Source organism: Bacillus rossius, chromosome 1 (genome assembly GCF_032445375.1).
Source record: "Bacillus rossius redtenbacheri isolate Brsri chromosome 1, Brsri_v3, whole genome shotgun sequence".
Lineage (NCBI taxonomy): Eukaryota > Metazoa > Arthropoda > Insecta > Phasmatodea > Bacillidae > Bacillus > Bacillus rossius.
The window spans coordinates 309,645,665-309,668,866 of NC_086330.1; the positions used below are offsets into that span (position 1 = coordinate 309,645,665).

The 23,202-nt window shown below is 36.9% G+C and overlaps 1 protein-coding gene across 3 annotated transcripts in view; it reads right to left on the bottom strand.

Moving 5' to 3' along the window:
• The window catches only part of LOC134527894 (inositol-tetrakisphosphate 1-kinase-like), a 93,121-nt gene that overhangs the window by 29,435 nt on the left and 40,484 nt on the right, over positions 1–23,202 (bottom strand). For all 3 annotated transcript variants that reach the window (XM_063360897.1, XM_063360896.1, XM_063360898.1), the window contains 5 exons: positions 17,269–17,367; positions 12,957–13,101; positions 5,519–5,611; positions 5,369–5,412; positions 4,268–4,433 (listed from right to left, as the gene is read on the bottom strand). In XM_063360897.1, the coding sequence (XP_063216967.1) occupies positions 4,268–4,433; positions 5,369–5,412; positions 5,519–5,611; positions 12,957–13,101; positions 17,269–17,367 (547 nt within the window). The remainder of the gene's footprint in view (positions 1–4,267; positions 4,434–5,368; positions 5,413–5,518; positions 5,612–12,956; positions 13,102–17,268; positions 17,368–23,202) is intronic.

The following is a 23,202-nucleotide window of genomic DNA, read 5'->3' on the forward strand; positions in this document are numbered from 1 at the left end:
GATTTTAGCAATACTCAGAAATTGTGCAAGTGAAGCTGCCGGTTATTAGCTAGTACTAAATATAATTTATTTGTCATCTTTGATTTTATTACACATTTCTGTCAACTTTTGAACGATGGTAAGTCAGATAAAGCCCTTTATAAAAACACAATACCCCTAAAAAAATTACATAAATGGAGAATTACCCAAAAAGCTGCCTTCCTATTAGATAAAATTATGTTTCTTACTACTACTAATATGTAATATGTGATTCCCTGGCTTGAAGTATATCTTATGGATCTGGGTTATTGTCTGTGTCTCTCTCCAATGCAGGAGATATTATCATCCGTTGTTTTTGCATCACGGCATCGCGTACCTGTCTATCTTTCTTTCTTCCCTTTATAAAACTGTCCAATGTCCTAATGTTTCCAAAAATTACTGGATCAACAAAATATTCAAATTAACTAATCAAAGAAAAACCACATCTGTGCAACCTCAAAATTAGTCACTAGATTAAAAACATGTAAAAAAGAACATAGGTGGCTTCCTATAAATAAAAAAAAAATAATCAAGCATTCTTAAACAATTCAATTCAAAACATTTATAAATTAAATAAACATTTCTAAACTCAGGCAGCATGACCTTGAACAATGTAATAATCTGCTTTACTGCATAAATGAAAAACATTACATCTAAAAAAATAGTTTGAAAAATTGGGGAGGGCAGGGATCCTGCAATGTTACAAAACTTACAATCTGTATTGCCCAAATGCTCACCAAAATTTCCCCTTCCTGCTGTTTGAAGGGTAGCTTTACTTTTTGAAACACCCTCGCATGTAGGATAAAGAAAAAAAGGGAGTATAAAAAGCAGTAGTACCATAAAAATGGTGATCAAATAAAGAATAGAGAAGAAACAAAGAAGAAGAAAGATACAAGTAACGAAAAGCAGGAAAAACAAAGAAATACAAAATCTTCAAGTAAATAAAATACGTAGTATCAACAGGGAGTTACAGTAAGTTCGTTGATACTAATGAAACAAATAAATAATACGAAACAAGATGAAAAAGGAAGAATATCATATGCATAAATGGCAAAACAAGAATGTGCAACCAAGAGAAATAAAGTTATTTATACAAATCAACCATGAAAAAAAAAGATAAGAAAAGTGTATTTATAAATGCAAAAGGTAAAGAAAATTAACAGTTAAAGCCATAAACTTAATAAGAGGAACATTATAATTGTAAAATATGCAATAAAATGATAGGGAAAAGAAGCTAATTAAATAGCCTGATGGGGAAGAAGGCCAATTACATTTAAAATTCACAAAAGGATGCAGATACACATCACTATGTTTTTTTCCCTCATTACTAAAACATGGATTTCAAAATTTATGATACTTCAAATAGTTTCATTACTACCAACAAAAAATACCTACTATCTACCACCTGAACAATAATACAATCAGTTCCAAGGTCTCTTCCCAAGCACCATACCCTTACCTACCCGCATTCTCCATACATCACAACACATCAGCTTTAACATTTCCACATAACTGACTGCAATCAAATGACTCCTCTCTTTCATAGCTGTCTTCGCTCTGGTTATTTTTAATACTCACTTGGTAAATTCTGACTTTATAAAATGAGTAGCAATAGTTAAAACTATGATATTGTACTTACACAGACACATAAAAGCTGTGATTGTTCTTAAGGGGAATGGAAAGGTAAAATATCTTGGGAATGCTGGAATCGAATATCAAGGATAAAATCTGAACTACTCATCATATTTCTTTGCGGTTTGTTTTGCCAACTAGATAATTTAATTACAGAGGGTTGTGTGTACAGCAGTGGCCACAATAATGCATAGTTTTTTAGAAAAAAAATTAAATAACTTTATGCAGAAATAAGGGGTATTAGCCACAAAATTATAAATTATACCAAAATATAATTTTTGAATGGTGTAATACAATATTATCTAGAGCTCTATAATACAGAATTTTACGTAATTGCTCAACAAGCGTGTCCTACCTTACCTAAATGTTGCATGGCAGGTTTTAATTGGTTAAAATTCCTTTAAAATTCAGCGATCAAGTGTTTTTTCACTTTAATTATAATAGAGTTCTAGATAATATTATATTACACAATATAAAAATTACGTTTTGGTACAATTTTTAATTTTGTGGCTAATACCCCTTATTTCTGCATAAAGTTATTTAATTTTTTTTCTAAAAAACTATGCATTATTGTGGCCACTGCTGTACACACAACCCTCTGTAATTAAATTATCTATTTGGCAAAACAAACCGCAAAGAAATATGATGAGTAGTTCAGATTTTATCCTTGATCTTCGATTCCAGGATTCCCAAAATATTGTACCTTTCCATTCCTCTTAACTGCCAACATATGAAAAGTTCTTGTTATTGTGATAATCTCATTATTATCAAAATTAAATAAATTTCTTTCCTAACCATTGTTAATCTTTCCTTTGCAAAATATTGTGATCTTAAAAAATGTATTTCCTTTGGTAATGTATGGTATCAGCACTTCAAGCAATTTAACTAACTTTTTTTTTTACATCTGATAAAAATGAAGAAACCTTTTCCACAGTGCAGAAGCCAGATATAACAAAGTTCGGTATTTTGCAGTTTCAAATTTACCTGGGTACAATCAAATCCCAACCAACCTCTTCAAACACCAGCACCTGAACGAGAGAGAGATAGGGAGGGATAGTAGGGGTGTGTTGAATGAGTTGGAAATAGCAGATATTTGTACATTGTTAATTCCAGTCTACTCTTTTTGCATTTGAGTTGTCAGTGTTGATCAATGTCCCGCAACATAATAACTGAGTAAAATTGACTTAGTAAAGAAAGCACCCACTTAAATATTAGTCATAAATATATCACAGGTGAGTTTTTATCCCTAAAAATTCAGTCAGAGGTTGTTACAAGAGGAATTTATTTCAAAGGTTTTACATGGAGGAGGGGAGGTAAAGGTGGGGTGGAGATGGTTAGTATGTATTCTTCACCCCGAATTGGAAATCTGCATACTCCTGGCTTACTAATGAGTGTACAGTAAAATGTCTTTAATCCGGTAATTTATGTTTTGGCACATTCTGTAATCTAGGACCAATGAGCCACTCGAGTTCAGATATTTTAAGGTGAATTCTGGCTGTTGACCTTGGCTGCGAGGTCGCTTTACTGCATTGCTGGTGTTTAAGTTTGCTCAGAGTTTATTGTTACTGTTGGGGTTTATTTCGTTATAGTGTTTCTGTTCTCTAAAATTCCTGTTAAAACTTTATTGACATTCAATAACTCGGAAAAATCAATAATTCGGCATGGTTGTGGTCCCAAAGACCTTATACTATAGTTGTTTGAGTAAAAGTGAAGTCGAGCTGCAAAAGAGGTAGCAAATACCTGCAGTCCATGGTAAGGAATTTTTTTTTAATTATATAGGTTGTTTTTAAAATAATTTTTCAAAGTGCACAGACCTCTATAATCATTTACACCAGTCTATTTTTTTTATATATAATGATTATCCTTATCACCTAGTGAAAAACTCACAAAACAAAGGTCACAACTTGTGGCAGTGAAGACCTTTCTTGATTAAATCCGGAAACTTTCTATCTAAGTTATCTTTCCATCTGGGTAGCCTAGCGCAAGGAGAGAAGGAAACTGGAAAGGATAATAGGAAAAGGAAAGGAATTTTGCTTGCAATGTCCAAATATTTACCAACCATAATTTTTTTGACTCACAGAGTGTATTTATTCATTTGCATCTGAAGTAAAGTTTCAAAGATGCATGCTTGTCACTCAGGCTTCTAATATGTGATAAAACCACAATTTATTGCTTCCATTAAAGCTTAAATAATTTGTATTATGACTGCATGGGTTCAATCTCTGATAAAATGTGATAAGCTATAATGTTAGGGTAAGTTACGTAAGTTATAACTGAAGGGTTCTTTAAGTTCAAACACAAAGGTTTCAAATATTTCACTTCATTATAGTTTTAAATAAAAAGAAAGGAACCAATAGCTATGATGGACTGGACCTTGCAATAGCCCTCTGCATAAAGCGCATGATCAATCCTAAATTTAGAAAACATGATACAAAACAAAAATCACCACACTGACTACTAAAGCCCCTGACACGCACACATTCAAACCGCATCTGTTTGAGCCGCAATGGCAGAAACGCACAGTATGGCAACAGCTTTACAGCTTCTTAGGTAAGCTGTTTAATGGAAATATTTGAGAGCAATATTTAAAAAAAATGTGTTTGGTATTAGTTCTTACCACCAACTCCACTAGGGAAGTTTTTAAGTGAAGGTCTTTCGATGACAGAGTATTTGTCTCCAACAAAGTATATCTTGTAGAGGATAGCATTGTGGTTGATGAATGTCTGGGCCACACATGGTGGTTTGCAGTCTTTCACACCTTCCTCGCTGAATATCAGAGCCATCTGTGGTCATGAAGAAATAAAACATTACACAATAAAAAAAACTGTTATTAAATATCCTAAAAAGAAAAACTAAGCAAACAATATTTGGGATTATGAAAATATATTTTCTTGCTTATATAAAAACTATATGAGGTTATAATATGGCTTACCTTTATTAGTACACATTGAAGCTTAAACCAGTTCTCATTGCATGAAACAGGCCATAATGTTCATATTGAAACTCTGCATGAATCACATAAATATTACCATGTTAAAACTAATCTCTAGTAGTAAACACAACATAGGCTGTGCCTTGCCACTTGTGTGGTGCTAAAAGCAGAAGGTTCAGAGATTGATTATTTTATGAAGAAATGACATAACGTTTATTACTAATGTGTTAGTAATTTCTTAAAGCAAGTTAAACTGGTGAATACATAAAACCATAACTGTATGCATAAATAATTATTTAACATTTCAAATAGCTGAAAAATGGCTACAATTCGCTAAATTATGAAAAAATTGTGTTTTCTTCAGGAATATATAGAGCTGGGTGGTCAATGAAGTCAGTCAGATGGGCACTGACTGGCAGACGAGTAGTCCTTATCAGCTGGGTGGTACTTGTCTGCTGGGTGGACCTTGGAGTTAGTCGGGTGATCCTTGGTCCTTGGTCCTTGTCACCAGGGTTGTCTTGAAGTTGTCGGATGGTATTTGAAGTCCGTCAGGTGGTCTTTGAAGTCAGCTTAATGGTCCTTGTCAACTGGGTGGTAATTATCCTCCGGGTGATCCTTCAAAGCTCGGTGGTCCTTGTCACATGGTGGTCTTTGAAGTCAACGGGACGATCAATTGAGCAGACATGGGTGTGTTCTGTTCCAAGACAGCACGTGCCAAGCCGAGCCGAACCGAAGAAAAGCGCGTACTGCTTAAAAGTAATTCATACAATACAACCTCACACTTACCTTATGCGCATCACTGGAACCATGGGCAACTAATGGCTTGCAAACTGGAAAACAAATTCATAACCAAATTCATTATTAATTTAAAAAGGGAAATTTTTATGAATATGGTTGTTAAAGCTGCAAGAATGTGCTGGAAACTGAGACACTCACCAAAAGGAAACTGAATGCCTGCAGCTGTAAGCTTCCTGATGTTTGCCTCTCGATCAACAGATGTCAGCTCCACAAAGGCCGGCGTGAATACTCCTGCAACAAGAAAACCCATGAGCAAGTGACGAGCTACTCACCAGTTAAAGCAATGACAGAGTTACAGTAAGATCTAGAGTAAGACTTGAGTTCGACCCCTGGTCCAGCCTCCTGATTGCTATTTTCCACGGCTTTCCAGTCACTCCCGGAATATGTTTGTTTTTTTCTTCTATTTATTCATTGCCTTCATTCAATTTCAAATTATTTATAAAAAATTTTGACACATACATTTTAATTAAAACTGAACCTATTCTGCATACTTCTAGCACTTATAATTTTTGGCATGAATATAATATAAACAGGGCTAGATTTTAAGGAATATTTTAACCTGCCCAACGGACAGGTGTAATCGAAAATTTGCCTGTCCGCCATCCAATTTGCCTGTCCACTGTTTTACCCAAATAAAAAAAATTTCAAAGTTGCTGAAAAAGTGAGAAAAAAGGATTTTTGCTATATTTTGCAACTATTTTTATCACACACTTAACATCCTTATTTAATCATCATTTTCAGACGAGTCACTGTCTGAGTCACTGCACAAATTACTTGGCTGATTCTGTCTTGAATATCTTCGATAAGGAGGCTGAAAGGGTCGACGTTTTCTCTGAACATTATGATACCAGAGATTTATTGCTGGTGCTGGATCAAACTCACTTTCAGAAGGTGACTGTATTTGAACACGCATGAGGGCAGACAGCTGTATTATCATTTAGACAGTTTCGCCAGTCTGTCTTTATAGACTTCATGAGCGAGAACCCTCGCTCACAATCTGCAGTGTGAGCTGGCAGGGATAGCACAAGATCAATGAGAGAGAGTACATTTTCATACTCAGTGTGGTATTTGAGATTGATATCACTCCGATTTGCTTTGGTTACTGGATTATGCAGCTGGTAAACTGTGGTCTTTAGACTTGTCCATTCCAACTCAATCATTTCACACTTTACTCCATTATTCACAAGGGAGGGAGAAAAAAAGTGTATCAACCTAACAATGCAAGTGTCACCAAACTCTGGCTGAATGCTTGTAGGCCACGTTTTAAAACTACACAAATTTGTAGCAGTCAGTAATTCACAGAGTCCAGTTTTCTTATCTCCAAGGCGAGATTCTAAATTTTCAACAACTGCATTTATAATAGCTGTTTTCTTGGGTATCTGCAAAGGAGCTCCTTTCAACTGCTTAGCTTCATCTTCAATTAATTTGTTGCATGCACGGAGTTGAAAGCCATCTTTGTCACAGAGCTTCTGCAACATGGTGATAGTATCACACAGTGACTTTTGTGTTTCTGCTACAGTCAAATAAGGATGTTGCAAAAGTTGTGAAAAGTAACTCATAATGGAGGTTACATTGCAAAAGAAGTGAATATACTGAAAGAAATTCCAAATTGTTCAGTGCATCTTCAATAAATTTGCATGAACCAGAAGTTGATGCATTACACGTTGATTCCTGGCGTAAATTTTCTGCAGTGAGGATAAGTGCAGGGACAATCTTGAGCACATTTGTCAAGGCTCGTTTGGTGTGAGAAACCCAACGAGTGCCTCCAACTTTGGTAGGTACGCAGCCTTCAATGCGAGTTCAAGACGGTGTGCTAGACAATGTATAGCAACCAAATTGGGCTGAATTGATTGCTTCAATTTGGTACTAACTCCATTATGCAATCCTCGCATCACTGCTGCACCATCACTTGCAAAGCCTACCAACTGCAGCTTTAAATCTGAAATGGTGAACCCACAATACTCATTTAAAACACACAATATGCAGTCATAAATCAGGGCTGCATTAGGCCATTCTACATGTTTAACACCTACAAACTTACAATGTATTACCCCTTTAACAGCAAACCTTACATAAACAATGACCTGTTCTTGTACAGCACTGTCTGTAGACTCATCACACATTACTGAAATATATGGTGCACTTCTTAAGTTATTTTCCAATTCCTGGCGTTCTATTTCTGCAATGGAACCCAGAAATTCTTTGGACTTCTTGTCAGTGCGGTAAGTATTACCAACATCCAGACCTTTCTTTGTGTCAAGTATACACTGCCAAACAAAGTCTGTGAAAGGTCGCCATGTTTAGCCAGGGCAAGAGACGTACGAAACAGTATTTCCAGTTTAGTGAAAACAACCTTTCGAATACTTTGTAAGGTCATCTCTGCTTTGGATTGTCCAGGTTTTGTCAGTATTGCATCTTGCATATCTTGAGACTTGTTGTGGGCACTGCTTGTAGCATGCGACGTTAGGTTTTCCTTGCGAAAACTTGAGCAGCCGGTAACAAAAACTGATCCAGATGATTTTGAATGCATTTCGCAGACTTTGCAAAACATTTGTTTTGTTTCTGTGTCGTAACGAAGCCAAAGAAACTCGGAACACCAAGACGTTAAAAATGTACGGGACCGGGCGATTTTGTCATATTTAACATTATATTCTGACTTGTCCTCGTCCGTTTTTCTTTTCTGGTGGTTTTGAAGCACCAGTAATGAATCTCCACATTGTGTAATGCAGTTAATTAAATACTTAAACAATCGCCGTGACAAGATAAAATGTAAAAGACTAGTGTGTCCTCTGTAAACAAGTAATGTTTATTTTTTGATGCAACAGTTGACAGGCGAATTTTCAAGCAGTCGCAGTCACTGTGGCCACTGTCAGCTGCATCTGGAGTACGCCGTGAAATGTTAACCACGCGAAAACGATTATTTGTTAACAAACTATGTTAAAGTAGAGCAAGGAATTAGTAAAGTCGCGATTTATAAAGAAAATAAAATTAAAAAATTATATTTTGAAAGTATACAACGGTAAATTACGTAATTGTTGGCTGAACTGCAACGAAATTAATATTAAAACATGGCAACAAAAACAAACATCATCGGTGTGAGACGTTTTGCATCTCTAGCATACGAATACGACTATGTTACGTGAATAATGACGTGAACGTAAGATTTTAAGAACTCTGATTCAGAACATTTCAGCACGGTTTGTACATAACCTACTTTTTTTTTACGCGGTATACAATAGCCAGAGTCGTCCGTCACAAAGACGTTTTATTTGCGGTCGCGGTCGCATATGTTATTAATCACCTCAGCTGCATTAGTGCGTGCGAATAACCTCGGTGTCACAAGTTGCACCTATCCACTGGACAGTTACCTTTTTTATTTTGCCTGCCCGGACGAGATTTTGCCTGTCCCGGGCAGGCGGACAGGCGCTAAAATCGAGCCCTGAATATAAACCTACATGGTAAAGGTTACCCTTGAATATGAGTCTCACCATATGTCGCCTTCAGTATAGTTCTGTAAATGCAAGCGTTTGTGTACCGCGTGTCAGAATATTGCCGCTTATGCAATACCATGTTGTCCCAACACAGTCCTCCATCTGCTTTGTGACCTTACTCCCACCCTTGCACACTTATTCAAGCACAACTACACATAAATGAAGGTGGTCCGCACACCACTGCTCAATATAATGATGACTGTCACTAAGTATACAATTATGTCCAACCAATTTCTACACTCCCCACCCCCCCCACCCCCAATTTTATAGTTTGCATTTTATTTTCTCTACTTGACCCAAAGGTACCCCAAGACAACTTAAACTACAATGCACATTTTCTTACATTCAAACTTACGTATCCATTTTCAAATGATATGTTTAATGGCAAACTTATAACTAAAAATGATTGAATTTCCAGAACTACAGTTTACAGTCAGCGAGAAACTGGAGAAGGGCGCGAGTTAGATTATAAGCACTTTATAACTCAAATTCTTAACGGCGAGATCCTCACAGGATTGTGACAGAAAATTTTCCGCAGATTGAAGATGGATTGCTGCAATAAATGCATGAACAGCGGAAAGATGGCTGAAGTGTCAGTCATGAAATGTAGCATTTTGAATGCGCAGGAAATGACTGTTGCAGCACAAGCACAAGGAACAATGTGAAACGTGCCTCCAGTACATTAGTGAAAAATACAGGCAGTGACGAACTGCCGCTGACTGTAGTGCAGGCATCCACCGCAGAGGTCAGCAATTATTAGTCTAATAACGTCTTCAAACAAAAGACTGAAGCGAGCGCCTTACCTTGTCGGCGCCCGCCGGCTCCTCCCCAACCCTCCCCTTGAGTTCCCCTCCCGTCTTCCCTTCTGACGTACGCGTGACGTAGGCTCCTCCCCTCTCCAGGCCTACTGATTGCTACACTAGTGCCCTCTAGCTTGGGTATATAGCTCTGGTTTTAGCATAAGCTCGGGCTGTTCTGTTCGGGTTCGCGGTTTCGTCGGTGGTGCTGCGACGTCGGCCATCCTGACGATGGCAAGCTTCATTTTCTGGTCGGTAGATTACTTTTTGACGTTTGGTAATTTGTGGCCATGCGTACTAAAGTAGCGTTAGTTTTGAAACTGAGTTTCTGATTGCCCTTTGACGGCGGGCGTGGCCGTTGTACTTACTACTTTATAGCTGCGTTAGTGGTGACTTGCTGGTCCCATTGTATAGCTTGCTTACGTTTTTGGCGTATGCTAATCAGACCTCTTTTTTTATTTGAACTTGGTCTTACATTTCTCATCCTTAAGTGTCCGTGCTCAGTGATCCTTGTTACGCAGCTCCACGCCCGGACAGACAGCACGTTTCTTTTGTAATTATTGAATTATATATACACATATTATTGTGTTCAAGCACTGTTACTTACGCCCTATTAGAATCAACGGTTTTATGTATTTGTTTGAGGGCTCATGTACTCACCCATGTGGGTATTGTAAACTGCTATTGAATGGGCATGCAAGTGTAGGTAATCCCATATCTGAGAATAGTATGTACTGCGGTAATCTTATTGTTCCGGTATTTTATATTTTGTTTTAAAATTAATGGTGTCAATGTGCCATAGTGCCCTTAAACACACCTCTTTGGAGAAGGTTAAATGTGACGTAACTAAGCCTCTTGGCACTTACTGGATCATATATGCGTCGTCTTTTTCTTATGTGCTATAAAGGTTCTTATTAAAGTGTCCTTTCGTCAGAATATTAATGGATTGTATAATAAACTTATTTACGCATATATATATATATATATATACATATATATCATCTTGTTAGCAACTGTACTACATATTTATATTATTGAATCTGATTTTATTGGATTCTAATAATTTGAATAAATTTTATACTATATTTTTTCTAATTTTGCCTTTTGCTTTCTTGTTCACGATAAGTTTACCACACATTACGCTCTGTGTGCCCCTAACAGAAGGGGTTATTTGTCTTTGTGCGCTGTTGGTATAGTGCTGAGGTTGAGGTGGAGTGTGAGGTACCTTGCCTGCCCCCACCACAATATTTCAAGACCATGCAAAAAAAAACAAAAGAATTCCCTCCAATAATGTCATCCGTGGCCAAGGCAAGGGTGAAGAAACCAAGTATTGGTGACGGACTGGATTTGGTGATAGAGTGAAAAGAGAGCTTGTTCGAGGGTCACCTAGTATGTGAAGTTATACAGGAACTATAGGCATAGGAGTAATTTCAGAGGCCTCACATCAATCATGCAGCCATTAGCTGCGTCGGTAAACCAGTATTTCAAGGATCGCTTCACACGGATCCATACAGACTGCATCGTAGCCTGAACCGTTAAGAGAAATTGTAACATGCTGAGGCCTCATCACGCAAGAGATGGTTGCTGCAAGGTTGAAGATTAGGCAAAGTAACTGAACATATGTGAATATTGTAATCTTGCCAGATTTTTATAAGTTATTTGGTTATTAAAAATGTCGTTCGACCCGTCAGCAGCTTATGTAGAGCTGAATTCTGGATTTCGTTGTGTCCATTACGTAACACCACATGACAAATTTAAACTCCATTTTTGCTATTTTAATAGTCATTGGACATCCGAATGTGATGAAGAAATTCCAAACATTGAACAGATACCGTGCAACCCAATAAAATACTCCGTGTACGATAACCTTCCAAGCACATTTGCAACTACTCTACAAGCCTTGAAGACTGCTGCAGCTTCGGAAACATTGCAGTGCATCTTAAAGCTCGCTAAACTAAGTTTCGTCAATGCAGCTACTGAACATAAAATGGCAAGATTGCAATCCTCCGCAACAACAGGCGCGTGTAGATCAGCACACTACAAGAACTTTTAAATGTCAGATAAACATGTTTTTTTTTCTCTTTCCGGAGCTACAATAATATGCTCATTTTTCTCCCTCTTTTAAGCCATATTTAATAATAGGTTGTTTTTTTTTAGTTTAAGGTGTATATTTTATCTTAGTTTCCATTTCATGATTACATTTTTTTAGTAATAATGTGTATGAGTGTTCGAGTTATTTTTTTTCATTAGTGTATTATACTTGGCATATCTAATCTAACTATAGTGAGTAAAACTATCTCAAACACATTTTATCTTGCTGTCTACTGAACAAGAGTTGGAAAAACTGAGTCCCATCTCCAAGTGCTTCCGGGAACACTGTTCGCTGTCCTTACTAGAGGTGAGCTGTTAAATAACAACCTGTTAAATTCTACCAGGGTATGTGAAAGTAGCAATAGAAACACGAGAAAAAATATTGGAAATAAAAATTATAATAAATAACACAGTGAGGTGCTGCTGCAGCTAACGTGTTTTTAACTGCTATTTTGATTGATAAATGGGAAGTTTCACGCACAATACTCACGGCAGTCACTTCTCACAGCGACAAAATGAAGTCCACAGTACTCAAGGCTCTATCTAGTATAGTAACAATGAACTGTTATCTGGCATTGTTTATTTAGTCTGAAATGAAATTTTTTATGTTGTGGTTAAGAATTTTACTTCGCTTAATGAAATAAGTAGATTAAATAAATGAAAATAATTGAAAAAATATATACCTACAATATAAAAACAAAATTTAAAAAAAAAAATTGGTTGTCTGTAAAGTCGGTTTACGGACGATAGTTTAACGTGACGTCATAAAAAGACATTGATGAAATGATTGCATACTTTATGAATAAAATAGAATCATTTTTATTTTAATAATAAAAGAATAAATATTTGAAATTTTACTAGTCATCAGATTTTTAAAATGCAAGAATAATTAACCTTTATTGCCGAAATTGTAGTTGTAATAAGCAATGAAAACCACATTAACTTTTCACTTCACTTTATAAACAGTCGAGTGGAAGAGAGATAGATGCGGCGCAAGCATACAATGAGCGTAATGGGACACTTTTTCGTGCGTGCAGCCGGCGTTCATAGATTTATTAGACGTTGTCACGTCAAAAACTATAAACTGTGGTAACAGTAGTAAAAGAGACTGACAGCATCACAGAAAACTAAACGAGACTATGCTGCAGTGAGAAACAGAACAAGGAACAAGGATGAGTGCTGAGAGGAGTTACTCACTCTCTTGTTCCAGGTCCATGTTGTGGATGAGACTGTAGGAATGGTAGCGGTTTAGCAGCCGGCGCACGTTGTCCAGAGGGTCGATTACCGCCACCTCTGGGTGCGCCAGAATGTACGCCTCCACTCTAGCGATCATGTACCGCGCCTGCACACAATACACCTCACACTGCTGGCTAAACATGTATATTTATAAGCCAGAGATTGGGAAAGGATACAGATGGAGCATTAGCCGTCAGACACAAAGCAGTTTCCCCCCCCTTTTTTTTCTAACTTTCACAGACTAATATGGCAGAAGTTTTTTTATATTTGTATCAGCTGTTCTGGCCTGCTTTTATTAACGACTGTAGTTAAGGTGTTCGAAAGAAATTTGGATCAAAATATTTCCGGAAAATATATGTACATACATTAAAATTCCAAAATGAATCTTCATAATGACATCGTCCGGGCCTGCGGCCCCTTTGAGTCCGATATGCCACCGCCCAAACACCACCACCTTCTATTAAAACCTCCCGCTAACGAGTGCGTGCGTGTGTGCGTGAGTTGGTCGCCCGGCAAGAAGGCGCTGTACAGCCAGTGGCCGCACCCCTAAATGTAATTAAATATATAATTGTAAATTGTTTTTATTGTTTCCTGAGTGCAACGTGACGGCAGATCGGCCGGGAGGGTTTTTATGTACTTTTATTTAGAGTTGTGTGTTTAATTATAAGGACGCTTCCGGACATTTGCGAAGCACACTGAAGGAAACCGAAGCCAGACACTATTTAAATATATCCATTAATAATTGTAATTTTTATTATCCTTTTTAATATTCAGTAAGTGTCAAGTAATTTTTAAGAGTGTGTATCCTGTTCTTTATAATAACCCGGGGCACGCAGTCTTACAAATGATAACGGTAATTGTGTTCGGCGTGAAGGATGCCATGTTTCCTGCCGCGAGCCTTCTCTCGCCCCAGTCTCCTTCTTCAGCCGGCCGAGAGCGGACGTCTCTGCAGACACCCCGAGGACATCACCGTTGTTTCACCCATAAGTAGCTCTGTTAACCTAATTAATTCAAACCGCTTTCTTTTTCATCCTCGGGGCCTTTCTCAGTCGGTGGGGGCTGTTTCGTAATTAATTTTTATACTCTCGGGAGTTTTTACCATCCTCTTTCTACGTAAAGGCTTGGGGTGGCCACGTGTGTGGTCCGCCTCCTCAACTTATACCGATTCGTGCCTCGGGCGTTTTAACCATGTAAAGGGAGGAGTGTAGAAGGGCGTGTAAAGTATTAATAAAACCAACTTAAACGAGTCATGTGTCTTTTGTGTTTGGGGGCCACGTCGGTCCTTACTCCAGCCAGCGGAGTGTGGGACGCCCTTAGAGCCCACTGCGGTTAGGTAGAAGCATGCCCGACGCTGAGAGCTGGCTCGGTTTAGGAACAGGCGTTAACATCGAGGTCAGGAGGGCTAATATCTCGTCTCACACGGGCCACGTAACGCCCTGAATAAGAGACTCCAGTCGGGTCCACGTGCCCACTCACGCGGTGGCGCTCACTATTTCCACAAAAAGTTCAAAACGTAACACTGGTAGGACCTCAATAATATAAATGTAATGATATGAGTGGACATTTTTATCCAATTTAACCTCCATTACAGATACAATTGATAAATTTGTACACAAAAGGCTGCCAACCCTGTTTCTGAAACACACACCACATTACTGAACTTACACACCATACTCTAGTATTTTCTCTCACAACACTACAACAAAACCAGACTTGCTTGACAAACATTACTACTGAAACCACTATACTGTTTTCTATCTCTCTACAACAAAACACTTACAAACAATACTTTACCAACTGTATTTACACAAAAGCAACCATCCTCCATTTCCCACACAATAATCATAATAAGCTGGAGACCCTTGTTCCTACACCTTTACTACACTTACTTACAATACACTAGAAACTTCAAAAACACCACTCAAGAACAAAAGTTTCGAAGGCTATTAGATACAGCCCTAGTTTCTTTTCATAACAATAAATTATTGCAGCTAACAATCCACTGAAGTTTATTTGATGACTGCGACAACCTACCACTTGCTAGATTAGCATTGCTACAGGAAAAAATCACAAACCAAATTACTGCACTTACTGACAAAACTCTAGCATCTTCTCTTACACTGCTGCAATAAGACGTTGCTTCCTAGACAAAGAATCGCTAAAACCACGACACCCTGTTGTCTATATCTACACAATTCTTCACTTTTTCGACAAGCAACACTACAGCAACCACAACTATGTTTTCTATATCTCTATGTCAGCATTGACCTTATTTTCTTTTTGATGTGTGACATCTTAGCTATCAGTATATAGCATTTGGTGGGAGTAATTTTGTGAATGTGACGGAAGTCAAGGAACAAAATCAATAGTAACATCTTGTTAAATAGAATTATAGTTAGGTTTTAAAAAATTAAAACACTGTTACTGTACCTTTTCCTTAACATAAATACTTAAAAAGTTAGAACCAATTTTAAATTTTAAACTAACTCCTTTTTAGAGTGTACCCAGAAGCAAAAAGGGTATACATACAATCCAGAATGTTAAAAAGTTAATTAATCACTTCAGTTTAAAAGTGATATAAGTACTTATTTTAAACAACAAATACACCTATCCCTCACTTTGCACGTCTTCAGATTGCGCGGATTCATTTAGCGAGATGTGAATTTTACTGCCCCAGTTTTGAATAGCATGTCTGTAAATTTCAATTAGCACGAAATCTCGGCATACAAAAAAAATGTCGAGCACAATGCCACGAAGTCTGTTTCAACTTCTGTAAAGAACATATGTGCCATGGGATACAGTTAGCCAAACAAGGGAGAAAGAGATGTGCGCGCAGGTCTGTCTACGCTATCGGCTTTTGTACAAACATCAGCTATGGCAAGTTAAATTGCGACTATGGAGTGTAAAGAACCAAATGTTTTTACGTCCGTGCGTATGCCGCCATGCCGTACCGTTGTTGCCTGGCCACAAACCGGGCCGTGATCTCAGTCTAGCCAGTGGCAGGGAATTCACTCAAACAAAAGTAACGTCTGCCCATTCAGCTGCTGGTAACTATACGTACTTGATCACTCATAATGTATCGTGTTCAAGTATTTGAGACAAAACTAGAAGTATTACGGCGCACAGATTGTCATGAAGGCCACGCTTATGTTGGTTGCACTTTAGTTTTAAGCAAGTCAACTGTGTGCACAATCGTACGGAATAAGGACTCTTACCAAAAGTTTGTATAAGTCTGATGCTGTTGGTTGTACTAGCGGGAATATATTTGGCAGATACCGGAACAGAAATGAACAGATGATTCACGTGGAAAATGTTGTTCAAATGAATGATGCAATGAAAAAAATAATCACTGGCCTGACAGGATTGGTGTGAAACAGGTGGTGATACCCGAATAAGTACTTTAATTTTTGAATAATTAAAATTTAATTATCCGGACAGTAATATCGGTTCAATTGTCAGTAAAGGATGGTTTGGAAAGGTACGTGACGTGAGTAGAAGGTCACACCCGGGTGGGCAAGTCAGCCAGCCGACTGACAATAAAGTACATAGGTAACCACAATCTCCCGTTATGCTGTGTCATATTTGTCATACACAGTGCGATGGGAGACATATAAAGATAAATGGTGTGACATATTTATAGTTGAGTGTTATTCAATGCATTTATATTAGGTAAAGTATATTTTTCTACACAATTTTGGAACACATTAAATATATTAGCCTTGCTATTTATGGAAACTAATGCTTCAGAATACGCGATTTTGAATAACACGAGCACTTTTAGGAACAAATTAGTCGTGCCAAGTGAGGGATAAGTGTAATACCATCCTGTTAAATATTAATAAGTATACCTATTAAGGTTTTAAAAAAGGGAAACAATTCTCAGTTTTTCCCTAAAATGAATACTTTAGAAGATAAGAGCACTAAAAGGCTTTAGTGTGTTGTGTGTTGTGATGGAGGACCTGAAGCCAGGAACACAGAAAGAGCAAGAGCTCGACCAAGCACACACTTCACTGGCATACATGCACAAGTGTGTCTGTGTGTCTGTGTCTTGTTGATACAGGAGCTTTAGACACGAACACAGTACCAGCGAGTGCTCAACCAAGCATGCACTTCACTGGCATACATGTACAAGTGTATGTGGTGTCTCACTGATGGAGGAGCTGTAGCCAGGAACACAGTACCAGCGAGTGCTCGACCAAGCACTCTCTTCACTGGCATACATGCACAAGTGTGTTTGTGTTCTGCAGAAGGAAGTGGAAGGTAATTTACACACCTGTATGTCTCCCTTCTCGGCCAGTGCTATGATATCGGTCAGCTTGTGCAGAATGACGGTGAAGGGTCCCTGGTCTTGCAGGGGTCGGCTCAAGTCCAACTGCAAACACACGGGCAACACTTTAGCATTGTGCATCACATACAATATACAATACAAACACTGAATAATTTGTGTTTTCGCTGTGCTTAGATGTAATCTCAGCTCATTTTTCTGTTATAAATAATTTGTTAGCCACCACATTTAATTACTTTGAGACTTCCTTTCGTTGGCAGGAGCGTAATCGACAGAATGTCCCATAACTCAATGTCAAGCCAAGAACAGTAAATAGGCCAGTAAATTACAGTTCTGAATAAAAAAATAACAAAATTCAAAAAGTGTCATGGCAATCAAGTTAGAGGCTTTTTTTTAGTTTTTAAATCCCCACCCTGTAACAAATATTAGATACAGTGACCAAAAATTGTTGTTAGGTAAATTATAATAGACCAGTAAATTACAGTACACAAACAACTAAGATTCAAAATGTGTCGGAGTTTTCGAGCTATAGGCATTTTTTGAAAAGTATTTTAATAGCCACATAACACATATTTATAAGATAAGAGTTTTTCATTGGGTAAATACCCGGTGGGTAGGGTATTTATAAATGGGTATTAACCTAGGTACTTACCCCTACCTCTGGTAAATACCCAAATTGAGGGTTTTTAAAGTAAAATCACTTTTTAAGTGTATAATCATATGGCATATTCATTATTTTATTGCTGTAAATTTATGCTTATCTGTTACTAAATTAACCTTATAAAACCACTAGCTGCAGTACCCAGCGTTGCCTGGGCTGAACACAGGGTGAAGGGGAACTGTTTAGAGATCAGATGTAGTCTTCTTAATTTGAATGTCAAGTGTGCAAAATAATTTATATCACTTTCAGATCCCGACAGACGTTCTGCCAGTTTATAGTTATTTACCTGGTCTGTATGTAATCTAGACTCTATAAAGCAATATAGAAAAAAAAACTGAAAAATAAGGGATTAGTAATATTGAAAAGATTCCATTATCTAGCTAATGCTCGGCATGCATTGCAATGCCTCATTCAGTTTTGTTTTGTAATATGTTTGAAGTAGTTACACATATACAAATAATCTATCCATGTCTCTAAATATATATTTATCTCTATCTACATCTATAGTCCTATATAACTATGTATCTCTCTATCTGTATTTATCTCTTTATATCTACATATATACCTCACACTATCTCTATGTATTCTATATGAGGGTACTGATTGCTTCGTTGTTAATATCACACGGGTGTTTTTTACTTGTATGGGAAAATTAAGAATGATAAGGCATCTAGTGCGTGGCAACAATGTTAATAGGCAATAGGAAATAAACTTCTAGCGCCTGCGGCATTGTCAACACACACTTCGTACATGTACTGAATGTTGTATCTAACCCCCTCCAACGCATTTGATTCTAAATTGGACTTTCAGTAAGGATCCCTAATGTTATTTATAATATAATATAGCCTATAGCCTTCCTCGATAAATGTACTATCCAACACTGAAAGAATTTTTCAAATCGGACCAGTGGTTCCAGAGATTAGCGCGTTCAAACAAACAAACAAACAAACTCTTCAGCTTTATAATATTAGTATAGATTTAGTAATCATAAATAAAGTGAAAAAATACACTCAAATTTTTAATGAAATATAGCAGCATGTATTCCAATATTTTAGATTATAATTTTCACAAAATTTGCTAGTTATTCTAAATCTAAAACATAAATTTTTTTCTTAAGGGAAATTTTTGTTTTCATTTGTTTTTAGAAAATGGCGTTTGTAGTTAAAAAATTTAAAATGGTTAATATTGACAAAGTATGGAAAATGATGTGGAGTAAAATTACAATATTTTGATAAATCTTTAGTGTGTTGAATTATCCAACCTTCGGGGGGAAAAAACCTTAAAATAAAACTCTCCCCTTCATGATAATAATAGGTCAGGTCAAGTTACCCTATTCGCTATTCCCCAAAAAAAAATTTAGTTGTCTGGTTTTTCTAAATATTTCACACTGTTGCTTTTTCCCCGTAAGAATTTTGCTTGGAAAAAATGGTGGCTTATAACTATTCCATGTTTTTGATAAGGAATCACCTGCTAAAGTTTGGAACATACTTTCATTAACATTGTGTATGTAACATATTATTTTGTGAAATTATTAAAACTCGACAAAATTAAAATTATCATTGATTTAATGAAAATACTCAGGTATTTATGAAATTTGGGTATTTACCTGGGTAAGTACCCAAGGTATTTACCCTTAATTATATATACCTGGGTAATTTAAATCTCTAAGTAGCACCAAGACCAAAGTTGTTAAATTTATTTCAAACTCACTTCAAAATGTTAAAATCATGAGCCACCAACCAGCACCACCTCATGTGGTAAAGTTAGAGCGATGACTAGCCATACACAGCACAGTACAAAACACACACAAAAAAATACAAATGGGGACTTCCTCGAAAAAGCTACATTCCTATCGGCTACAAAGATTCCAAGTCAGAGAGTTTTCTAACGGTTCTGGCAATCATTTCCTCTCTAATTCAAGAAGTGATACAGGATGTGATACATATGGTATATCACTTTGGCGCCATGGCATGGCGTAGTACACCTGCCTAATTTTTCTTTCAACTGAAAAAAACTGCGTAATGTTCTATAAATATAACTACCTAATAGTAAACGTAAATATTTTCTTATTAACACACTATTCATAAAAAATAATCAGAGAAAAAACACGTCTATGTAAACCAAAATATAGTTACTCAATTTAAAACAAGTAAAAATGGACCTATATGATTTTATTAAAAAAAAATTAAAAACAATATAAAATACCTATAAAGTAAATAAACACTACTAAACAAGAATTTGAACTATATAATAAGCTGATAAAATGATTTAGTAAAACGTTATTTCCATCCCTCTCCAAAATATTTATCTAAATTGGAAAAGTGGCCCACAATGCCAAAACACACACTTCAGATTTCTTACGAGACAAAGGTTTGTTAAATACACAAAATACATTCTTACTAAATTCTACATAGTTCAAGCTTATTACCCCAGTCTCTTTCCACTCTCAAACAAAATTGTAGCATTTCAAAGTAACTTTGTTCTTGGCGAGAGAAATTCCCCCTCGATTGTCACTTTCACCTCGCATGGTTCACTTACAAAGTCTCTCCGAAATGTTTCTTGCAACAGGCCCTTGATCCACAGTATTTCTTTCACAGCTGCGCTACAGCAATGTACTCTGTCTCCACAGCTGCAAGTGCCATGCTGTTTTGTTTCCTTGCTGACAGACCACTGCTCCACCTGCTAATAGCACTATAAAACCACTGCAATATTTCCGGTATTCTACACTGTTCGCCCAATCTGCATCCACGTGAACTTCTATTGTTCTTCCCTCTTATTGTAAACCATTTATGCATTTTCAGTTCTGTACTAATGAACTCTCCACCATTCTCTGTCTAGTGCTTTCAGTTTCCTTTCTTGCAATAGCTCAGTACTACTTTGTAACCTGTTAAATTAGTTAAAAGTTTCACTTTTGTTGTTCATTACTGCAATATGAGTATACCTGGAATAATCATTGATAAATGTCACAAAATATATTGCGCCCCTCTAGTGAACTGGGGTGATTTTGCCAACGACATCAGTGTGAACAAGACACAGCAGTTCTGGTACCTGTGATTCTCCTAATATGAATTTTTTGTCGTTTCATTTTCCCTTTCACTTACACATACCATGCTTGTCTGAAAAACACTCATTGAGGACAACTCACTAGTGGCAGTTCTTGTACATGTCCAAACATTCTGTACCATATTTCAGGTATACTATTGTACTTGTGGTACATGTATTTTCTCCTGCATTACTACATATTCTTCACTCTCAACAATGTTACATCTTGTTCATTACCACTTATTGCTTTGAAAATTCCCACATTACCATTTATCACTGTCATGCACCCTTGCATGATTATAATTTCAATTCCCTTTGAATTCCACTTTTTGTTGTTAAACAAATCTGGAACATTGATTGTCCAGCCTTCATACTTATCCTTTGGCTTCATTGTCACACACACTACTCCTTGAATTTCTACAACTTGCCCATTTGCTAATTCATATTACCCAACACATAACTGTGACGTTCTGCATAATATTATTGTAAGGTGTCTTGTGATATGATGCTGCAGTGTCAAGTAGCCAATAATATTTATTTGGTGATTTTACAGTCCCAGAAGACAAAGCCTTGAAGTTGGAATGCACAGCAAATACGCTGCCTTGTTGTTGTCTCTTTACACCACTTCCCAGCCTTCTGTTCGGACTGTCAACTGTTCCTGTAAAGTGAACTGTCTGGTGATTCTGAGGAAGTATTTAGGTATGCATCCTGGCTTGTTGTAAGCAAAACATATTAAAATTTTCTCCGATTTCATTATTTAAACTCAAGCTATCTCTTAGGGTCGAATGTGAAGTATCTGTCCAATAGCTGCTGCGTAACTGCCACGGCTCCATATCCCTCAAGCAACAAATTGGCCTTTTCAAATGCTTATCTATAACCATATTTTTTTTTTACTAGACCATCATATTTTTTAACTTGAAGTCTCACTACAAAAAACATTGCACAGTTACATGTCTGTGAAATAAAACACAACCCCCCAATAACAAATTACCTATTTAAACTTTGTATTTCAGACATTTATTTCTGCATCATTATGTGATGTTTTACTTGTATTTACCACTTCCTTAAGGGTGTTCCAGAGATCCAAAAATGTTCCTACTTCATATTGACTTCAAACTCACAATAGCATAAAAACTGATAACTTAATGCCCTAAGAGCATTGCATAAGGCTTGGGGTCACGCTGCTGGGCGCTCAGTTACAAGTGCAAGAATGCCTTTGAAAGATGATGTGTCGCTCGACTCAGGAACAGCGGGAGGAAAACGCTTGTAAGAAAATGGACCCTGTCGCTCCAAACAGAGGGATAGCTAACTGTTTGTAGGCTAGCAGCAGGTAGTCGCGTGGGCCTTTGGGAAGGGGGAAGAAGATAAAAAGCTAGGAGCTCATAACCCACTTCTTGACGAGTCTTATTTGCCTCGCATGGTGCCCGCTTGGCTCACGTGCCAGCAGGGAGTGCAGCTTTACTAGTGTTCATGCTACGCAGACAATGGCGTACTTTCACAGCAAATAATGTAGCTGCCAATTAATATCCTTCCTCGATTCTCTTTCTTGTTGCTTCATACACATGCAGACTTTTACAAAAGAATCTTTCGAAAACCAGTTGTAAAAAAATAGTTTGCAATATTACAAGATGTTGTAACTTTGTACTACACATGGCTATAGTTATTTTTGCTTATATGAAGTATGTTTTTCATGAGAATCCAGAGTATTTCTTACAAAAATTGGTGCATTAGTTTATATTTAAATTGTTTCATTCAAGCATAATTTTTTAAAACATTGAATAGATAAGTGAGTACTCAAAAATTTGACTTAATCGTGCTTATTAATTGCGCAGTTAATAATGGAAAGCTATTTGGGGAACAATTTACAAATAAATTTAACTATTGGAGGTACTGGGACCACACAAAGCATAAATGCCCAGGTAAGAATCTGAACCCAGTACTTCAGCGAACACAAGTTTGCAGTGATACAGTTGTTTTCATGTAAATGTATAACTGTACAAATATCTGTAATTTTACATGAATATTTCTGTTCCGTTTACAAAAAAAAATAGGGTATGGCAGTGTCATGGGCACGGCCGTGTGTTGTATGCGAATACATGTACGTAACAGGTATATTTTCTATACAAAATACAAAATATGCTATTTTTTATTTTAACACCATATATATTCACTGTCACTATTTTACACTAATGTTTTATGTATGCAATTGATAGAGTTTG